Genomic DNA, 20891 nt, shown 5'->3' on the forward strand with positions numbered 1-20891 from the left:
TACGCATGCGTTTTCCCCCCTGGATAGGGGCCTCCTCCTGCTCGCCATCCGTACTCATGACACAAAGAACCCAAACAGAAAGGTGACCCCAAAGAGCCTCCAAATCATCTCATCTCTGCTACAGCAGAGTTGCTGATAGTCGGTCCAGTTCACTGCATTCTCTAGAGCAGGGTTTTTCAACCAAGGTTCCGTAGAATCCTAGGGTTCTGCAAAATGTCACTAGGGTTCCCTGGGAGATCATGATTTATTTTTTAAAAGCTGAGACAAAAACCAAACAAACACCCTCCAACCTCCAACACTGGGTTGGCCCACCAGAGTATGTGGACCCTGGTTGGGGGCGGGGATTGTGCACACAGGTGCAAGTGGGAAGGTGAGCAAAGCACAAGCCAAGGAGTGAGGAGTGAGCGAAGGAGTGAGCAGGGAATGAGGAGGAGGGAGGAGCAGATGGCGAGAAAAAGAGAGAGAGAGACCGGGGCCTCCATGCCAGGGTTCTCCTTGCTGGTGCATGCCTGCCTTTTTGCAGGTGCAGCAGCCCAGCCTGGGGGGCCTCTGTCTCAAGGCAGGCGCAGGAGATCCAAGGCTGGGCTGACCAAGGCAACAGCAGCAGGAGCCACTCACAAAGGCAGGGATGGGGGACGAGGAGGTGGGGGAAAGGAAAAAGTAATGGTGGTGGTGGAGACCTTGGCATCAGGGTGCCAAGATTTCAGGAGAGGTTGAGAAGTCCAAATATTAAGGGGAGGGGTGTTGAAGGTTGCAAGGCGTCAGCCCCCTTCTAGTTTTGCAAAGAGGTCCTTGGGGGAGGAGGTGGATATGGTGGGGGGGGGGGGGAGAAAGGAGAAGCTGGATTTGGGGAACAAGGTACTGGTGGTACAGGGAGAGTTTCATTCTTCATTAAGTTTCATTCTTTATTTTTAGTTTAAGAACACTGTTAATGCATAGTCTTACGATAGTATCCATGTGATCAGGAAAAAAAAATACACACAGAGGCTTTGGGGCCCAATAGACTTCACTGAAGAGGGTTGAGAGTGGAAGCTAAGGACGAAGAAGTGACCAACTCCTATGTTTATTTTGTGGCAGCTGCATAGGCCTGGCTGCTCCTGGAAGTTCTCTTCCCCCACAGCATCTGGGAGGAATGTTCTTTATCTTCCCTCCACCCCTAAGAAAATGTGATTTAAGAGGAGGAGGAATAAGATAAGGCATAGGATGTATATGAGGGCTACTAGAGATGAGGGTCCCTTTCTTCTGTGATGGTGAAATTCTGCTACTTGCATTTGGGTGCACACCTCAGAGAAACCCCTGTTGTCTACTGAATTGGACTAGGAGATGGAGCAATTTCCCTTTGTGCATGATCTCAAATAATGAAGGAAGCAACTGTGTCAGTCTCTCCTCTCCATATGAGGAGACAAGGCTGGCCGGGCAGTACGCTGCCTCTTCCTTTAATTAAAAGAGGACAGGAGGAAGCATCACTCCCATCTAAAAACAAGTATGTCCATAGTATTAATTATTAATATTACTTAAAAATCAATGGGAAGTTTTTATCAGTGCCTATTGTATCAAATGGATTTAGATACTTCTCCTGGCATGAAGAGAAATCAAGATCAAAGTATCACATAAATGATACTATACGTTTTTAAAAATACCTGGCCATCACGCAGAAGGTCTTCACTACTCTGATTTTTTCTCAGTGCAGTTGTTGTAGGCACAGAAGTACTTCCATTTGATTCAACAGAGTCAAACATGGAAAGGGGACGCACTTTCTTTTCTCTGTCTCTAAAAGGAACATCTCCTTCACCAACTTAAAAAAAAAAACAGACTTGGAGTTAAATTAGATAGGTATTTGATATCCACATCATAAACATAAACTAAGAAATTATCAGTGTTTTTAGAGCTGTTAAGCTAGAAATAAAGCTGTTGTTTTCAGCTAAATAAACCCAGTTGGGCTTGTTTGATTTAAATAATAAAGAAAATTAGTATTAACCTTATATTTCAAGGACAAATAAGACACAGAGAAGTCATTCTTTATTATTATCTATAATCTTCAGAAAAACCCTCGCAAATATGAATTACAGAACATACTTGTACTACAACACAGTCATAAGATCCTCTACAAAGAAGCAGGCATTGGATCTGAAAGAATACCGAGGCTTCTTGCTGAACGGATCTGACAAATATCAACAGTACCACCAAACTTAAGCAGGTATGAATAGAACAGGCACTGTTAACTGAGTTCAGAAATTATACTGGCCATTCCAGTATCTAAAGGAAGCACCAGGGCTCACTGACAAAATTGTCAGAAATGGGGCCTACCCAATACTTTAGGTGTTTCTACATACATTAGTCTCTACATAAAAGCACTTAAGCCTTTTGACTCTTGCTTCAATTTTTTATCTAATACCTTTTGGGACATGTCAGAATGTTTGCTCTTCATTGTTGTTCTGGAAAGATTTTGAAATATTCATTAAAAAGGTTTAGCTTAACAAACTGTCAATGAAATAAATTACTGAAATCCCCACCTTGCTCTTCATTGTTGCTACTGACATTTATCACTGAGGAAGTTGGGCCTTGATTGATAAAGTTATCAGCACTTAAATTATTCCAATCACTGATAGCAAGTGGAGGTTTTGAAGCAGCAGCTGTACTTCCTGTAGTAGAGGTGAAAAATAGAGAAATTAAGTTTAATTTTAAACTTGAAGAGTTTTATTTTGATAGATGCATATATAGAAGGCTCCTCTCTGATATACTAACTTGCACAAACTACCTTTAACCCATTTGTTAATTTTGACCACAGCAGAAAAATATTAACACTACAACATTCTGTCCTTTTCTAATAAATGTTAGTAGCAAATTCAAGAAAATATACTATATTGGAGTTAATGCTAGTCCCAAAATAGAAGAACCCTGTTTATGTTCAACTCATATCTAAAAGATAAGTTTGGCTAACTCTTATAAATCTTGAAAATAAATTAGATGTTGTTGTATCATCAAAGAACTCCCTTTTTGAGTACTTCCAGTATGTGAAACACTAGAAAAATGCAGAGGAACACAAAGTCCCTCTTTTGGGGGATATGGGCTGTGATGAAATCTGATTGATTGATAAATAACTTCCTTTCCTAACAATGCATACCCCTGATTGTGGGGTTCAGTCAGTATACTATATGAATGCTTTCCACAAATACCCCTTTAGAAATATTCAGATACAACAAATCAGAACAAAATTGCCACCCACTTTACATATTGATAATGGTGACAGCTTATTTCAAAAAATCTGTACAGATTAATAAAGATTATGAATGAATGCTGAACAAATCCTGTAACAAAACTCTGTTTAATCTTTTTTGTTTCTGAAGCAAAGATACAGGTTTATAAGAAAATGTTTTTCATTCTTATAAAACTATCTTCCTTGTAGCAACTGCAGGAAACTTTTTTAATTTGCAGATGAGTTCACGCACTCAAAGCTATTAACTTTAATTCACATATAAACAGGGAGATTATCATATCTCCCTTACATTCATCCAGTTCTTTAAAGAAGCTTTCACTTAATAATTTTTGATAATAAGATTTCCCAGACAGAGCAAATATTAAATAGTTTCACAAAACTATTACCAAAATAAAGTTTGAGCATTTTACACAATGGTTACAAGCACTACTAAAAAAATACACTGATATAGTATGTATCTTACACCACACCTTTCTTCCATTCAAAATGTTTGTTATCAGTAACAAACCTGAATTCCGTAAAGGTTTTCGTTCACTGAAAACAAAACTAGGTTTCCAATTATTTGTATCTTTCATGTTTCCAAATAAAACTATAGCTGTAATACTTTTACTTCCAAGATTTTATGTCCACACTAATGCTAACATAACATAGAATATTTCCTAATGATGATAATGGAACAAATATTCAAGCAAAAGCAAAAATTAGATCATCTGTTTTTATGCAATGAGAACTCTAGATAATTACCTAGAAACAACTATCTAAGTTTTGCATTTACATTATTTAGTTAATTTTTGATATATTCTACTGTATAGTCTGAAAGAACTTTGCATTTAGAAGCCGGATGTTACTTCAACTAGTTCAACTGATTGAAGAAAGCACAGAGAAACATTATTTTTATTTTTCGGACATCCTGTAGAATTAATTAGGCTAATTGCCTTACTTAGCAACCTGCATGGCAAATTGATATAAGATCAGATGACAAGCGGAAATGTCAAAACACTTCAAACAAGTAGAAAGTAAAAGGGGGAAAAAAATAGCATTTACCACTAGGAGCTTTCATCTGTGAAAGAACACCAGCTCTCATGTTTGGCAATGTCTGAGTTTTTAATGGACCATCAGCAACTTGTAAGGTTGGAGTCCCATCTGGAAAGGCTGGTTTGACTAACAGTTCATTCCTTGAGGCAATACGTGGCATGGTGGAAGACTGGATGTAAGGACCAACAGCTGCCACTCGGCTTGGAGTAGATACAACTGGTTGTGGCTGGTTCCCATCTGAAGACGCCTAAGCAAGAGGTTTGCATATTAAAAAAGAAAATAAATATTGCAACTCAAAACTCATCCAGGAAAAACTCAGTATAAAAAAATCAATCTATTATTCATTCTACATAGAGCACCAAAGGGGCAAAAGCATTTTTCCTTATCTAAAAACTAGGTAGATTAATGCTGATGTGTTTTTTCAGATGGTTTTCAGGCTATAAGAAAAATGCTAGGAATACAGCATAGAGATTCTCAACAAATGTCACATGCCCACCCATCCAGCTAAATATGCTTCAATAGCAGAACGAGATTGTTTTGTTTTCTGTCACTCACTGGTACATTCTCTTTTTGCTGCAGCGCAGCCTTCTTTTTCCACAGCCGTTCCCTCAGCTCATTAACACGCTTATCCATAACAGCCACCTCTGAGTTGCGTTTGTTTAAAGAGTCCCTCTGTTGTTGCAGCTTGGCATTCTGCTCCTGGTTCAGTTTGTTTCTCAGCTGAATGCAAAAGAAATAACATTTTCAGGATGATGCTAGAATGCACCTGACAATTAACAGAACATTATGAAAGTTCTAAAAAGTTTGGGATACAGAAGTCCAGAAAAGTAGCTCTGGCTAGGCTTTACTTCTTTTCACAAAAATGACAGGTGATTATAATTATATACTAAAAATGACCTAGAAGATGACATAACCTATGTTCATTGTTATGGATTATATAATTCAGGATTCCTAAGGGTGTTTCTTTTCCTGAGATAGTGTGAGATAGCCCCCATTTAGCTCTTCTTGCAGGTCTGCAGAGTACATTTCCAGTTACCTGAAGCTCTTTGTACAGGCGGTCAAGCTCAGCTACAGCAGACTGGTTGTCATGGTAACCATCAACCCGGCCATTCTTCAGCATCTCCAACTGCCTAGTAAGTTCCTCTACCTTTGACACGGCCAGTACCAGTTCTCGTTGTTTTTGCTGGAACAAACTGTTCATCTGCTCAATCTCCTCTACTAAAGAGGAAGACAGAATACAATAGCGGTGGTGGAGAAATGACCAAATGTTGGCTGCTTCCAAGACAGCTATTAAAGGGACAGAAACACCCTAATGCTCTCCAGCACAGAGCTGGGAAAAAAGCTAAACATACAGTTTTAAAAGAAAATCACATTTTATCAATCCTAAGTAAAACTGAAGACAAGGCAATTATAATTTGGAAATGCACTGCCTTACACTGAATGTTATTTGAAAAAAATTACAATCAGAATATGGAACATTTTAGCCCCAAAGCTGTATTTCATCATGGGAAACTTTTTAGAGTCTATGTGCAGTGGAAAGCAAGACAAATGCCAAGCCCTACACCAAAACTCGCATATTTGCACTCTGCATGCATTTATTACTTGTATCCCCCTTTCTCATTCTCCCATATTTATTTCTCCCTCCCCTCAGACAGCCACCCCTCCATCCTAAACATGCCACACAAGCTTTTCATTAAGGGTTTAATTTTGCTTTCAACATGTATAATGGAAAAAAGCAACAATTTTTAAAATTTTGAAAAGTTTGCCCTAACTAAAGAAAGGTAATAGAAACTTCATCTCCTACTTACAAAACCAGCATGGCTAATAGTTAACTGCTAACCTTCAGAAAAGTGTCTGTGTTGGTCCGCTTATGTTAGTCTGCTTGATTAGTAAACCAAGTCTCATAAAAGGAAGGGTTTTAAAAAAAAACCTTGAAGGAATGTATTAGCATTAAATTTTATATGCTGCATATCAACTATTAAATAAGTGAACTGTTGTCTCCAAATTCAGATTATTTCATAAAGGAAAGGAAGTCAGCTTATTAACCCTTGATAACTACTCTAAGAAGTTATTCTGTAACATTCAAGGGAATACTATCTTCTACTACCTTCCTAAATGATTTAAATGTTATTCAAATGTTGCTATACGTAAGTAACAGCAAATCAGGAAGAATGGATTTGAAGTTAGAGTAATACTACTATCACTTAATTTTTATTTAGTTCCCAAAGCAAATATATGTTTCATGTTTATCCAAATCTAATAATGCATACAACAGTGCCAATTATTCATTTCCCAAGATTTTATTTCTACCTTCTGTTCAATTTCTCTGGATCATTCCTATGGCCATTCTCAATTTAATGTTTGTGAAGATGTTGAATCCTAATACAGTTATGCATTTTATGCTGTTTGGTAGGTAATAAATGTAAAAGTACAATTACAGGGAGAGAAAATGCAGATGGGAGAGGGAGAAGTACTACATACAAATTTGTAAAATCATTTCCAAATTGGCTTTCTGTCAAGAGACCCTTCCCCACAAACAGTTCACCATCTGAAAAAAGAGTTTTAGTTCTAACATAGTTCTACTAAACTTTTAAAATGAAACTTGCAAGTGAAGTGCCCATATCCATCATTTTTTCTAATCAGACTCCAAACACATTAAGTTCCTTTCTGTTTCAAAAAGATCTACAATATAGTAATTAAATGAAGAGGGTATTGGAGCATATTTTTCCTAGAGGGAGCAGAAAAAGTTAATGAAAAAGATTCCAGGACAGATACTAATTGGAAATACCTGAATAATAACTTTTCAACAAACCAAAACCCCAAAATTGAGTAACAGCTTACCTAATTTCCCGTTACTGAGCCGTTTCTGCTCTACGTAGCCTTTAAGGGCTCTTACTTTTTTCAGTTTGGCTTCCTGATTCTCAGCAATTTCTTTTAACCTTTTGAGTTTCTCCTGCTCTGCCGCTTGCTGCTGCTGTCGTTGATCCTGCTGTTTCAGAAATTTTAAACGCTGCTCCTACAGATGTACAACAAAAGTATTAAGCCAACTTTGAATATACTGTATGCAGGCCTGCAACTAGGGTCGTCACCCGAGGCAAACATGGATTCCGCGCCCATTTTGGTGCCCCCCAGCACTCATTTTGGTGCTCCCCAGTGCTGTGCCTGGGGCACATGCCCTGCTTGCCTCCCAAGTTGTGGCCCTGACTGGATAACACTGACCCAGGGCTGCAACTAGGGTCTGTGTCACCCGGAGCAAACATGGATTCCACACCCATTTTGGCGCCCCCCCCTGCGCTCATTTTGGTGCGCCCCCCAGCACTCATTTTGGTGCTCCCCAGCGCTGCGCCCGGGGCACATGCCCTGCTTGCCCCCCAAGTTGCGGCCCTGACTGAATAACACTGACCCAGGGCCGCAACTAGGGTCTGTATCACCCGGAGCAAACATGGATTCCACACCCATTTTGGCACCCCCCCGTGCTCATTTTGGCGCCCCCCCCAGCACTCATTTTGCCCCCCCCAGCACGGCGCCCGGGGCACATGCCCCGCTTGGCCCCGCCCCCCCAGTTGCGGCCCTGCACTGACCTATTGTTCCTAAAACAGACAAACACTCTGCAATGCATCCAGTGAGCACAATTCATTTGGTTACTTCTGTTCCTAAACAGAAGCCAGCAGCAACATGTTACACACCAATTGTATTAAATTAAATCTGCAGTTTAGGATACCCCAATCTCCCAATTATCAACACAGCTGGGGAAGGGTGATGTCAATTTTAATAATCAAAATGACCTTCCAGGAAAGTGTTAGGTAGGCACATACACACTTCTGTAATTCTTATACATGCAGGGGAAGCTTTCATCCTCTTATTAATTTTCCCAATTGAAGAATTCTAGAGGATCCCAACAGATCACAAGATTCATGGACAGTCAACATCAGGGAAAAATACTCTGTCCACTGATACTCAATATATTATATGCTGTATGTTCAATGAATTTAAGTGGATAACATATTTGACACTGATGTGCCTGAATCCATATCCCAGCTTTGCTATCAACTTAATGGGTGCCTTTGCTGGAGTCTCAATTCACCTTTACATACTGCTTTATCCAAACAGTTTAGAAGACTCTAAAGAATTCCAGCCCTTTTAAAGAGATACATACTTGACAAAACATACTTCAGAAAGTTACTTTGTCATGCCTTTTTGAAAAATTCATAAATTATATACATATATACAAAACTTGTTTCCACAAACCTTGTTAGCCAGCAGTTGCTGCTGTGCTTCTATTTGCTGCTGTTGTCGGGCTGCCATTTCCTGCAGCTCTGCCAGCGTCATGTCCATCCGAGGAACAATGACCTTCATTTTTTAAAAATGATATGCAAATGATATTTTGTTGAAGCTCATACAATAAATTTGCCCCTAGGTTTCAAATGTAAAAGGCTACCTTTATATTTGGGGGATGAGGTAAAAAAGGAGTTGAACGTGGCATGAGAGTTTGTGATGAAAAAGACAATTAAGTTACTGATAGATCTTTCATCTAATGGACACAGAATAAAATAATGAAAGAGAAAGTCTCCAGAAATTGCCCGTGTCTACTAGCATCCAGCTATCCACCTTCTTGATGGACTGACTGAATACCAGAAGCCAAGAGCAAATGAACTACCCAACATGCACATTATGGGAGAATTCAAGTGGTAGCACAGTGAAAACACAGGCTACCTGCCAATTTGACTAGAGGCTAAGAAATGATTATTCTCTCATCCCAAGTATAGCAAGCAGAAGACAAAAACAGGAAATTTCCAGGAAGAACATTTTACACGCAGAGATCTATCCTTACCCTCCAGGCTTACTGATGCCAAGTCTTTGACACCTTTCTTAAAAATATTTTTCTCAAATCTTCCAATAAGAGAAAAATAATGACTCATACTTCATCCTATTATATTAATGCTCATTTATCTGAATCAGCTATGATGGTGCTTGTAGCATGACCCTAATCCTGCCAATCTTTACAAAGACACTGAAGACCTAGTTTTCCCCACAGGCCTGTATCTGACCCCGGCACAGTATGTTTAATTTTATTATGCTTTAAGCCTTTGAATTTTCCTTTGTATTTGAGGTTTTAAACCTTATTTATTACAATTTAAAGGCTGCCCAACTCTGGGTGGCTTATCATTAAAAAGAGAAATACCAAAAAATAACAAAAAGAACCCAAAAAACTAGAAATCAAGAGCGGACTGAAACATAAAAAGTTCCAAAACAATTTTTGTCCTTGAATCCCAAGTGCTGCACTGCACATCTTCCTATTTCCCTAACATTAGGGCGCACTTGTCCTGTGGAAGGAACTGATTACGTATTTCTAATCTAATCAAAAGGCTGGTCTCTTTGTCTCCTGTGAACAACTTGGGATTGCTCAGTCTGGATAAAAGTAGACTTCCTTAAGCTGAGCTCAACTCCTGGGTGACAACACAGATATAGTCATAAAATTTTCTTGGCATCAATACGGATATCTTTTTTTTTTTTTCAAAATGCTTTTTTAAAATCCCCAATCTAGTCCTAGAATTCTCTGGTGAATTCCATCCAAGTACTAACACATTCAACCTCCTTAGACAAGGTTGGCCAGATGCTGTCACCTGTTTGACTGGTTTAAAACACTATATGAAATGTTCTGAAAATAATATACCTGTAAACTTACAAGAACAAATCATTTGCTTAATTTAAGAGTGCTTGCTGAAAATACTTACTCCATTCTCCATTCGCCGTTCACCAGGCATTTTCATGCCATTTCTCTTTAAAATTGGATCTTGCATCCTTGGCCCACTTCCTTCATTAAGTAAAACACAGAAAATATCACTTTTGAAGAACAGAATTTGCTTAAGTATAATTTTCCTTTCGCACAACTGGAAAAATTAAGTGGTAAAAGATTCAAATTGGTTTGCAGTTTCAAAATAAATTCAAAATACTCAACATCTATTAAGTCAGTGTAAGCAGATTTGTAGCCCTGTCATGTTTCTACTTTTTTTTAAATAAGAATTTTATTACGTTTCAAGCAAAGATAAAAGCTACAGAAAAACAAAAAACTACAAAGAAAAAAAGAAAAAAACTAAAAAAGTGTAGAAACACAAGAGAAAATTTTTCAGAATTACAAAAAGAGATGACTTCCAACTTTTAACAGAAAGGATATATAACAAGTTTCCATAATCAATCCCTTACTCTATATTAAAGCAAAATCACACTATTTCTATAAATCATTCCACTGGCACATTATAAAAATCACTAAATAAAGTTGCTCCCTCGCCTTGTATTAAAAGAATATATATAAACCTCCTAATCAACTTCCCCCAGAAGGGTAACATTTAATTATTTCCTTCCTACTACTATTCTATACTTTTCTGTCTACTATAATAACGATCAAACTAAAAAACATAAATTGTCTGCCATTGTACTTGATAACAATTTTAATTATCTTAATCATATTAAGCCTAAAACCAGACATTTACTCTTTTTTATTATACCTTAATAATCTTAATCCAAATCATTAAAGATAAATGAAATCAGACAAACCCTAAAAGCAATCCAGATATTCTTAAACCCTTATCCCACTTCAAAATAAACCAGAGCATTTACACATCCCCGCAATGCGCAGAGAGCTTTTTTAATTAAACAAATTGAACAGTCCAACTGCCCCCCTCAAAAACTCCAACTTCTCTTCAGGAGACCTCCCATACATAATAACCCCTCCTTTTCCATGGTGTTCCATCAGAAGATCAATTTTACTTTTGGCTTGCAACTCGATCTTTCCCTTTAATTTCTTCAACTCAACTATCTGATCTTCATCCAGCATTTCAACAGAAGTCCTGATCTCACTCTTAGAAGAGACATTTCTGTCACTGTTAAATTCCTCAGTTTCATCCACAACATCCCCAACCAGATGACACATTTTAGACCTCATATTTTCCACAATGCCCTGAATGCCTTGCATAAAAACTTGGTAGGAATCAGAAAGAATCTGTTAAAAGCTTGTTGGAAGTCAGAGAAAGTCTATTTAAAATCCTCCATGTCTCAAGCAGTAGATTATGGCGCCCCCTAGGAGCTTAACCAGCGAAAGCTGAAGATATGAAAGAATTCCAAAATGTGTTTACATAAGCGAAAGTGACATATGCAGACAGTTCCCCAGGGAAAGTAGAAGCAGAAAACTGAAAGTTCAAACCAGCCAATTCAACATGTAGGAAAATGCTAATATCTTCAAATTTAGTACAAAAATAACAACAGGGAGACAATTATTTACTCTCAATCCTCCTTAATATTTGGACAGAAAACAAATTCCAAACCGTAAGAATTTTTTTAAAAAATTGATCTGAAAAATAACAATAAGCACCAAGAGAACCCACTTCTCCTTGCTATAGAAAGCCTCTCTTAGGGTACTCATACTTAAAAGAAATATAAATTGGGTGATTTAGAAATGGGGTGGCCGGTCTTAGTGTCCCTTTAAGGCTACAGGGCAGCTTGGAACTGGTGACGTCCCAACCTCCCAGCTAGCTCTTACCAGTTGAGCGCAAATGCCGTTTGCAATCTTCTGGCTGCAAGCAGCCATCTGGAGGACAGATGGGTTGATTCCAGGTGTTTTTCTTTTTCCAGAAAAACACTCCTGGGCTTCTGGAAAAACCTGCCTGAGCCTGAAAAAACTGCTGCGTTGTCAGTTCTGCCCACTGAGCCTGCGGACACAGATGTTCAGTCCGCCACGTCCCCACCAGAAGTCCCCCTGTCATGTTTCTACTAAATGGCTGACTGTGCAACAAATTCATAAGATTTCTCTGATATAAGGATAAATGGGAAAACCAGTTTTTTCATGAAAATTAAAGTACACAAGATACAGAATACAACAACCCAGCAATTATACTAAAAACAAGAGGACTGGCTTATAAAAACAGAGTCACTCATGCCATTATAACATAACCATTTTGCAGCTGTGATAAGAATTCAAACATACTAGCTTATCAGCCAAACTCCAGAAAAAAAGAACTTCATTCATTCATTTGTTCAGTCAGTCAATTTAGAGGCCACTCAACACCACATGATTCTGTGCAGCTTACAATATTAAAACCAAGCAAACAATAAAGCAATGAAAATGAAGATCATACGAATCCAGAAGAAAAGATACTTGAGTAACATTCTACTGGGGCTCAACATCATTCTATCTCTTTAATTTTATATATTCAATTAGTTATTTAATCAATGAAATAATGAAACAATGAATTTAAAGTTGTATGACAATTGTAAATTCTGTTCATTTACTGATATTTTACTTCCCATCCACTATTTCTTTTCTCATTTTCTTCTTTTCTCTTTTGTGTAGTCATTTATTTTATTCTTTAAATGTTTTAAAATAAATTTATTTAAAAATAAATCACTCTATCCCAAGGCCTAGGAGTATAGCCAGGGGGTTTCCAATGACTTTTTAAAGATCATCAGGGTCAGAGCCAAACAGTTTTCTGGGGAGATTCTGTTCCAGGGGTCAGGCACTGCAACAGAGAAGACCTGCGTCCTAGCTCCAGACAGAAGGCACTGTTTGATCAAAAATATCCTAACTCCGCTCTATCTTTCAGGATAGGATAGACTCCACCATTTTATCTCTTACCAGCTTCTCGAGTAGGAGGTCGTTCATGGCGAAGAAAGAAGCGAACCTCATTTCTCTGGACTCCATAGCGCTGCAGAAGATCCAACATACGCTCATTATCAGCTACAGGGCGCTCTGAAAAATAGAAAACAACTTTGACATATTTTCTCCATTGCGCTTTCCATACTAAGCATATGTTCCATATTTCACCAGCACATGTTCAGTCACCAAGGATTACTTTATCTGATTTATCAAAAATGCATTTGCAGAGTGCCCATAACATTTTTATGTTTAAATGTTGTGGGTTCATTCTGCAGAGGCAGATGCCAGAAGTATGTCACTTAAAGGGATAGTAAAAAATATGGGGAAAAACCCTGAGCAACACACAAATCAAGTTCTGCAGAAGGTTCTGTAAAACTAACTGTTGTTCCAAAGCCAATGAAACAGGAAACATTGAGACATATAACAGCTATGACATATTTGCAAAATACAAACATTAACAGCATTATTAGGAGAGTCCAGCATTTTTACAAGTAATCTGCAAATGAAAGGGAAGACTCTATCCCAGCTTGACAAAGGAACAACAGAAGCCTTTCTATTATTGAAACTAAAGCAAGATATTTATTGCTGGCCGCCCAGAGTCACTGGTTTGAGATGGGCGGCTATATAAATTGAATAAATTAGAAAGATTGATGTAGCTTTTGCAAACACATCTACTGGGGTCCACTGTCTTCTTTTAATACTTTCACCTCTCCCCATTAACACTTGTAAAATTTCAGCAATTGTCCCAAGAGCTACAGTACTAGTCATCAAATAATGTCTTCTGAATGTAATCTTTCTAGTAAACCAAAAGAGAAGGATCTCGTCCAGTTAATTTATATTTATTTATATATATACTGTATCCACACACACACACTGTATATTCAAATTGAACATAATATTGTCATAGTATGTGTGTGTGTGTCTATGTGTGTATTTAGATAGGTAAATAGGTATTTATACATTTTTGTGACAATATTATGGTCAATTTGAACTGGAAAGAAAAAGGCTACTATAAATCTTGAGACACAGTGTTATGTCTATAGCTCAAAAAGGAATATATATATATTTCCATGGGGAGTCATGGTTCTTTGTCTGGCAGAGGTAGGAGTCCAGTAGAGATGCCCCAGTCCCTCCCTAGCCTGAGAGCAGAAATTTACAAAGGCAGAACTGGAGGGGGGAGTGGAGGAACTGAGGGTGTCTTTATTTCTCAGTACAAATTTGGATATTCTTTTTGTATGTCAGTCTTGAGTCATACTTTTCAGGCATGTTCCAGAAGATCTAGCGTTTTCTTTTCTCTTTAAATAGAGGAGGAAGAGGTGAAACATCAACTATTACTATTCCCATCTCTTTCCTGGGACTGTTGGGAATTACAAGCTACTGCCTAATTGGAATGAGGAGCTGGCTGACTCTCTAAGCCTAGTCTACCTCAATGGGTTGTTGTTGTGTGGAAAACAAGAGGAAGGAGGACTGTGTAAAACCACCTTGTATCTGTAAAGGCAAGATATAAATCTAATACATAACCTGAATAATTCTGTAACTGATTTCCTTCACTATTGAATGTTTAGATTTGAGTATTTGAAGTTAAAAGAAAAGAGGTTTTATTTAATCTTTTCTTTTCTTTGTATTAAAATTTGATGTTTGCCTCTGATGAAATAAATCGATTTCCCATGGAAGAGCTGAAATTCTCTAGCAACACACTTCTCAGCTGCACAGCCAGGCAATGGCATTAAAGAAATACTTATTTTGTTGTTGTTACCTTGTAATCACCAGGAAAGCAGCACAGGATGTAAGAGCCCTATCTCTAACACAGATTGGGGTTGGAGTAGAAAATGCCAGGTGAGGAATCCCCTAAAATATAAATAGATTCAGAACCTGGAATGTAAGATCTATGAGCCAGGGCAAATTGGATGTAGTTATTGGTGAGATGTCAAGATTAAAGATAGACATTCTGGGCGTCAGTGAACTGAAATGGACTGGAATGGGCCACTTCACATCAAGTAACCACCAGATCTACTACTGTGGACAAGAGGACCACAGAGGAAACAGAGTAGCCTTCATAAGTAATAGTAAAGTGGCTAAAGCAGTGCTTGGATACAATCCAAAAAACGATAGAATGATCTCAATTCAAATTCAGGGCAAGCCGTCTAACATCACAGTGATCCAAATATACGCCCCAACCACAGATGCTGAAGAAGCTGAAGTAGAGCAGTTCTATGAGGATCTACAGCATCTACTGGACAACACGCCTAAAAGAGATGTTATTTTCATCACGGGAGACTGGAATGCTAAGGTGGGCAGTCAAATGACACCTGGAATTACAGGTAAGCATGGCCTGGGAGAACAAAACGAAGCAGGACACAGGCTGATAGAATTTTGCCAAGACAACTCACTTTGCATAACAAACACTCTCTTCCAACAACCTAAGAGACGGCTTCATACATGGACTTCACCAGATGGACAACACCGAAATCAGATTGACTACATCCTTTGCAGCCAAAGGTGGCGGACATCTATACAGTCGGTAAAAACAAGACCTGGAGCTTACTGTAGTTCCGATCACGAACTTCTTCTTGCACAATTTAGGATCAGACTAAAGAGATTAGGGAAGACCCACAGATCGGCTAGATATGAGCTCACTAATATTCCTAAGGAATATGCAGTGGAGGTAAAGAATAGATTTAAGGAACTGGACTTAGTAGATAGGGTCCCGGAAGAACTCTGGACAGACGTTCGCAATATTATTCAGAAGGCAGCAACAAAATACATCCCAAAGAAAGAGAAAACCAAGAAGGCAAAGTGGCTGTCTGCTGAGACACTAGAAGTAGCCCAAGAAAGAAGGAAAGCAAAAGGCAACAGTGATAGGGGGAGATATGCCCAATTAAATGCAAAATTCCAGAGGTTAGTCAGAAGAGATAAGGAATTATTTTTAAACAAGCAATGCACGGAAGTGGAAGAAGACAATAGAATAGGAAGGACAAGAGACCTCTTCCAGAAAATTAGAAACATCGGAAGTAAATTCCAGGCAAAAATGGGTATGATCAAAAACAAAGATGCAAGGACCTAACAGAAGAAGAAGAGATCAAGAAAAGGTAGCAAGAATATATGGAAGACCTGTATAGGAAGCATAACAATATTGGGGATAGCTTTGACGGTGTGGTAAGTGAGCTAGAGCCAGACATCCTGAAGAGTGAGGTTGAATGGGCCTTAAGAAGCATTGCTAATAACAAGGCAGCAGGAGACAACGGCATCCCAGCTGAACTGTTCAAAATCTTGCAAGATGATGCTGTCAAGGTAATGCATGCTATATGCCAGCAAATTTGCAAAACACAAGAATGGCCATCAGATTGGAAAAAATCAACTTATATCCCCATACCAAAGAAGGGAAACACTAAAGAATGTTGAAACTATCGAACAGTGGCACTCATTTCACATGCCAGTAAGGTAATGCTCAAGATCCTGCAAGGTAGACTTCAGCAATTCATGGAGTGAGAATTGCCAGATGTACAAGCTAGGTTTAGAAAAGGCAGAGGAACTAGGGACCAAATTGCCAATATCCGATGGATAATGGAAAAAGCCAGGGAGTTTCAGAAAAACATCTATTTCTGTTTTATTGACTATTCTAAAGCCTTTGACTGTGTGGACCATAACAAATTGTGGCAATTTCTTAGCAGTATGGGGATACCAAGTCATCTTGTCTGCCTCCTGAAGAATCTGTATAACAACCAAGTAGCAACGGTAAGAACAGACCACAGAACAACGGACTAGTTTAAGATTGGGAAAGGAGTATGGCAGGGCTGTATACTCTCACCCTACCTATTCAACTTGTACGCAGAACACATCATGTGACATGCTGGGCTTGAGGAATCCAAGGCTGGAGTTAAAATTGCTGGAAGAAACATTAACAATCTCAGATATGCAGATGATACCACTTTGATGGCTGAAAGCGAAGAGGAACTGAGGAGCCTTATGATGAAGGTGAAAGAAGGAAGTGCAAAAGCTGGCTTGCAGCTAAACCTCAAAAAAACCAAGACTATGGCAACCAGCTTGATTGATAACTGGCAAATAGAGGGAGAAAATGTAGAAGCAGTGAAAGACTTCGTATTTCTAGGTGCGAAGATTACTGCAGATGCTGACTGCAGTCAGGAAATCCGAAGACGCTTAATCCTTGGGAGAAGAGCAATGACCAATCTCGATCAAATAGTTAAGAGCAGAGACATCACACTGACAACAAAGGTCCGCATAGTTAAAGCAATGGTGTTCCCCGTAGTAACATATGGCTGCGAGAGCTGGACCATAAGGAAGGCTGAGAGAAGGAAGTTCGATGCTTTTGAACTGTGGTGCTGGAGGAAAATTCTGAGAGTGCCTTGGACTGCAAGAAGATCAAACCAGTCCATCCTCCAGGAAATCAAGCCAGACTGCTCACTTGAGGGAATTATATTAAAGGCAAAACTGAAATACTTTGGCCACATAATGAGAAGACAGGACACCTGTAATGATTGCCCTAGCCCAAATACTCAGACTCACAAGAGGCTGCTGTGTAAAATCTGATTTATTAGGGAACTAAAGACAAATACAGAGAAAGCTGAGAATGAGCAAAAGCGCGCCAAATACAAACTTAAAACTCCTCCAGTGCACACGTATCCCGCCCCGTTACATCAGCCCCGCCCGGTCCAGGTGCTAGCCCACGTCAGACGTGCTAGCCTGGGAAAGGAACCTTGAACATAACAGATAATAGAAAAACATTCCAAAGCAAAGCCAAAAGATAAGCAGTACCATCCTCCCATGAGAGATGAAACACGCAACGCATTAATGACATGAGAAACGTTACGATGGCTCAAAGGCATTGAAACGGCAAGCATGACATACCGCCCCCCCAAAAGAATTTCAGGGCCCCGGTTTTGTGGGATAAGCAGCGTGAAAACGGGCAACGAGGATAGGAGAAGCCACATCTGGTGCTGCGACCCATTCCGGATGGGGAAAATGCTTCCAACGGACCAAATACTGCAACGCATTGCGAAGGCGTCTAGAATCTAAAATTTCTTTAACTTCAAAGTGTTGTTGTCCATCAATCATGATGGGGGTTGGAGGTGGGGGTTGGTCATGCCAGCGGTCAGAACGAATAGTCGGTTTGAGCAAACTGCAATGAAAAACAGGGTGTAAGCGTTTTAGGTTATGTGGCAAATCAAGTTTAAACATCACAGGGTTAATTTGAGCAAGAATAGGGAAGGGACCCACAAACTTAGGCGCCAATTTCTTGGAAGGCTGTGATGACTTGATAAACTTAGTGGATAGGTAAACCAAGTCACCAACTTGAAAGTCCGGCAGGGGGGCACGTTTTCTGTCAGCAAACTGTTTGTAATCCAGTTGGGCATCAGCAAGAGCTTTCTGAATCACTGGCCATGAGTCTGACAGTTGCGTGGCCCAATCTCCCGGTGAGGTAGATGTCGTAGAGGATGAGGTAGATCCGGTAGGGGGTTGTGGCAAATCCGGGATGGGTACGAAGTCTCTGCCTTGAGCCACGCGAAATGGGGTTTGGCCCGTGCTTTGGTGGACCGCATTGTTGTAAGCAACTTCAGCGAAGGGGAGAAGGTCAACCCAATTGTCCTGTTGATAATTCACGAAAGCTCGAAGGTATTGCTCCAGAGTAGAATTCAAAATCTCCGTGGCCCCATCCGTCTGGGGGTGCCAAGCCGTGGACAGAGCTTGCTTCGTTCCCAACAATTTGAGGAACGCCCGCCAAAATTGTGAGGTAAATTGTGTGCCCCTATCCGAAATTAAGCGGGAGGGGCATCCGTGTAGCCTGTACACGTGTACCAGAAACAGGCGGGCCAATTGACGTGCCGACGGAATGGACACACAAGGGATGAAGTGGGCTTGTTTTGAGAAATAGTCTTTGACCACCCAAATGACCGTTTTGCGTTGACTGGGTGGTAATTCGACAATAAAGTCCATGGAGATTTCATCCCAGGGGCAAGAAGGGGCAGCCACCGGCTGCAGCAGTCCTTGGGGCTTCCCCACCTTGCGCTTAGACATCGCACAAACAGTGCAGGAAGCAACATAGTCTTTGACATCCTTACGTAATGTTGGCCACCAGAACTGCCTCCTAACAAGGTGCAAGGTTTTTACAAAACCGAAGTGCCCTGCCAGTTTGTCATCGTGTGAGCGTAGTAACACCTCTTTTCTGAGGGTTTCAGGGACGTAGAGGCGGCCGGATTTCCAAGCGAAGCCTCGGTCAAAAGTAACATTGTCTTTATTTGCAAGCAACCAAGCATCGGTTTTCAGTTCTTTTAGAAACTTTTGTTGCAACTGGGAAGGCATTGACAAAGCGTTCGGCTGGGCGGCGTCCGCCGCGGGTGGCTGCTGCGCGCGCGTTTGGCTACGCGTCACAGCCTGCATACCCAATTGAGGCGCTGTCCATAGGGTGCTAACCACTTCTGGCGCTGCCCCCGAATCCTGAGGTTGCCTTGACAATGCATCAGCTAGGAAATTCTTTTTCCCCGGGATAAACTTCAAATGAAAATTGAACCGATTAAAAAATTGAGCCCAACGGACTTGTTTCGGGCTCAGTTTTCGAGGGGTGCTGAGAGCCTCCAAATTTTTATGGTCAGTCCACACCTCAAAGGGGTGATTGGCCCCTTCTAACAGATGCCGCCACGCTTCCAACGCGGCTTTTACTGCGAATGCCTCCTTTTCCCATACATGCCACCGTCGCTCAGTCTCGGAGAACTTGCGGGACAAATAGGCACATGGCTTGAGGCATCCTGTCTCGTCTTGTTGCATCAACAATGCCCCAATGGAATAATCGGAGGCATCCACCTGTACCACAAAAGGTTTGGAGGGATCAGGATGTTGCAAAATGGGCTCTTTGATGAAAGCTGCTTTCAGGCGCTCAAACGCCGTTTGACAAGCAGGCGTCCATCGCAGCAGCGCCCCTGGATTCTTTACTCTCCGAGTATCTCCCACACCTTTAGTTCGGAGCAGTTCCGTCAGTGGCAAGGCAATTTCAGCGAACCCCCTTATGAATGATCTGTAGTAGTTGCTGAACCCCAGGAAACTTTGAAGTTGCCTGCGGGTGCGGGGGCTTTCCCAATCCATGATAGCCTGCACCTTGGCAGGGTCCATTTCTATGCCTTTATCTGAGATTCTATACCCCAAATAGTCAATTTGTCTCTGGTGAAAGGCACATTTAGACAGTTTGGCATACAGTTCTGCTGACCTGAGCTTACTCAGCACCTTTTTCACCAGAGACACATGCTCTTCCATGGTTTCAGTATAAATCAATACATCATCCAAATACACCAATACCCCTTTAAACAGATGCTCATGCAGTACTTCATTGATCAGTTGCATAAATACCCCAGGGGCCCCAGCCAAACCAAAAGGTAACACCTTATACTGGAACGCTCCCAACGGGCAGTTGAAAGCAGTTTTCCACTCATCGCCCTCCTTGATTCGTACACAATAGTAAGGTAAAGGTTTCCCTTGACGTAAAGTCCAGTCGTGTCCGACTCTAGGGGGCGGTGCTCATCTCCGTTTCAAAGCCTTGGAGCCGGCGTTGTCCATAGGACACTTCCGGGTCATGTGGCCAGCATGACTCACGGAACGCCGTTACCTTCCCGCCGAAGCGGTACCAATTAATCTACTCACATTTGCATGTTTTCGAACTGCTTGGTGTGCAGAAGCTGGGACGAGCAACGGGAGCTCACCCCGCTGCGCGGTTTCGAACCGCCGACCTTCCGATCGACAGCTCAGCAGTTTAACCCGCAGCGCCACCGCGTCCCACAATAGTAGGCTTCTCTTAAATCAAGTTTGGAGAAGATCTTTCCCTTAGCCAGATGTGACAACATGTCCTTGATCAATGGCAAGGGATATTTATTGGAAATTGAGACGGCATTTAATCCGCGGAAATCGGTACAAAGTCTCAATGTCCCATCCTTTTTTGGGCGGAAGAGGACCGGCGCCCCCACTGGTGAGTTCGCTGGCTCGATG

The 20891-nt window shown here is 40.6% G+C and overlaps 1 protein-coding gene across 2 annotated transcripts in view; it reads right to left on the reverse strand.

Annotated features, from left to right (window-relative positions):
- Window positions 1-20891, reverse strand: part of TP53BP2 (tumor protein p53 binding protein 2) — a 59916-nt gene that overhangs the window by 13699 nt on the left and 25326 nt on the right. For both annotated transcript variants that reach the window (XM_063304087.1, XM_063304077.1), the window contains exons 3-11: window positions 12882-12995; window positions 9988-10067; window positions 8501-8602; window positions 7094-7268; window positions 5289-5470; window positions 4808-4972; window positions 4262-4499; window positions 2514-2642; window positions 1641-1795 (exon numbers count right to left, since the gene is read on the reverse strand). In XM_063304087.1, coding sequence (XP_063160157.1) covers window positions 1641-1795; window positions 2514-2642; window positions 4262-4499; window positions 4808-4972; window positions 5289-5470; window positions 7094-7268; window positions 8501-8602; window positions 9988-10067; window positions 12882-12995 — 1340 coding nt within the window. The remainder of the gene's footprint in view (window positions 1-1640; window positions 1796-2513; window positions 2643-4261; window positions 4500-4807; window positions 4973-5288; window positions 5471-7093; window positions 7269-8500; window positions 8603-9987; window positions 10068-12881; window positions 12996-20891) is intronic.

This window comes from Candoia aspera, chromosome 1 (assembly GCF_035149785.1).
Source record: "Candoia aspera isolate rCanAsp1 chromosome 1, rCanAsp1.hap2, whole genome shotgun sequence".
In the NCBI taxonomy this organism is placed as follows: domain Eukaryota; kingdom Metazoa; phylum Chordata; class Lepidosauria; order Squamata; family Boidae; genus Candoia; species Candoia aspera.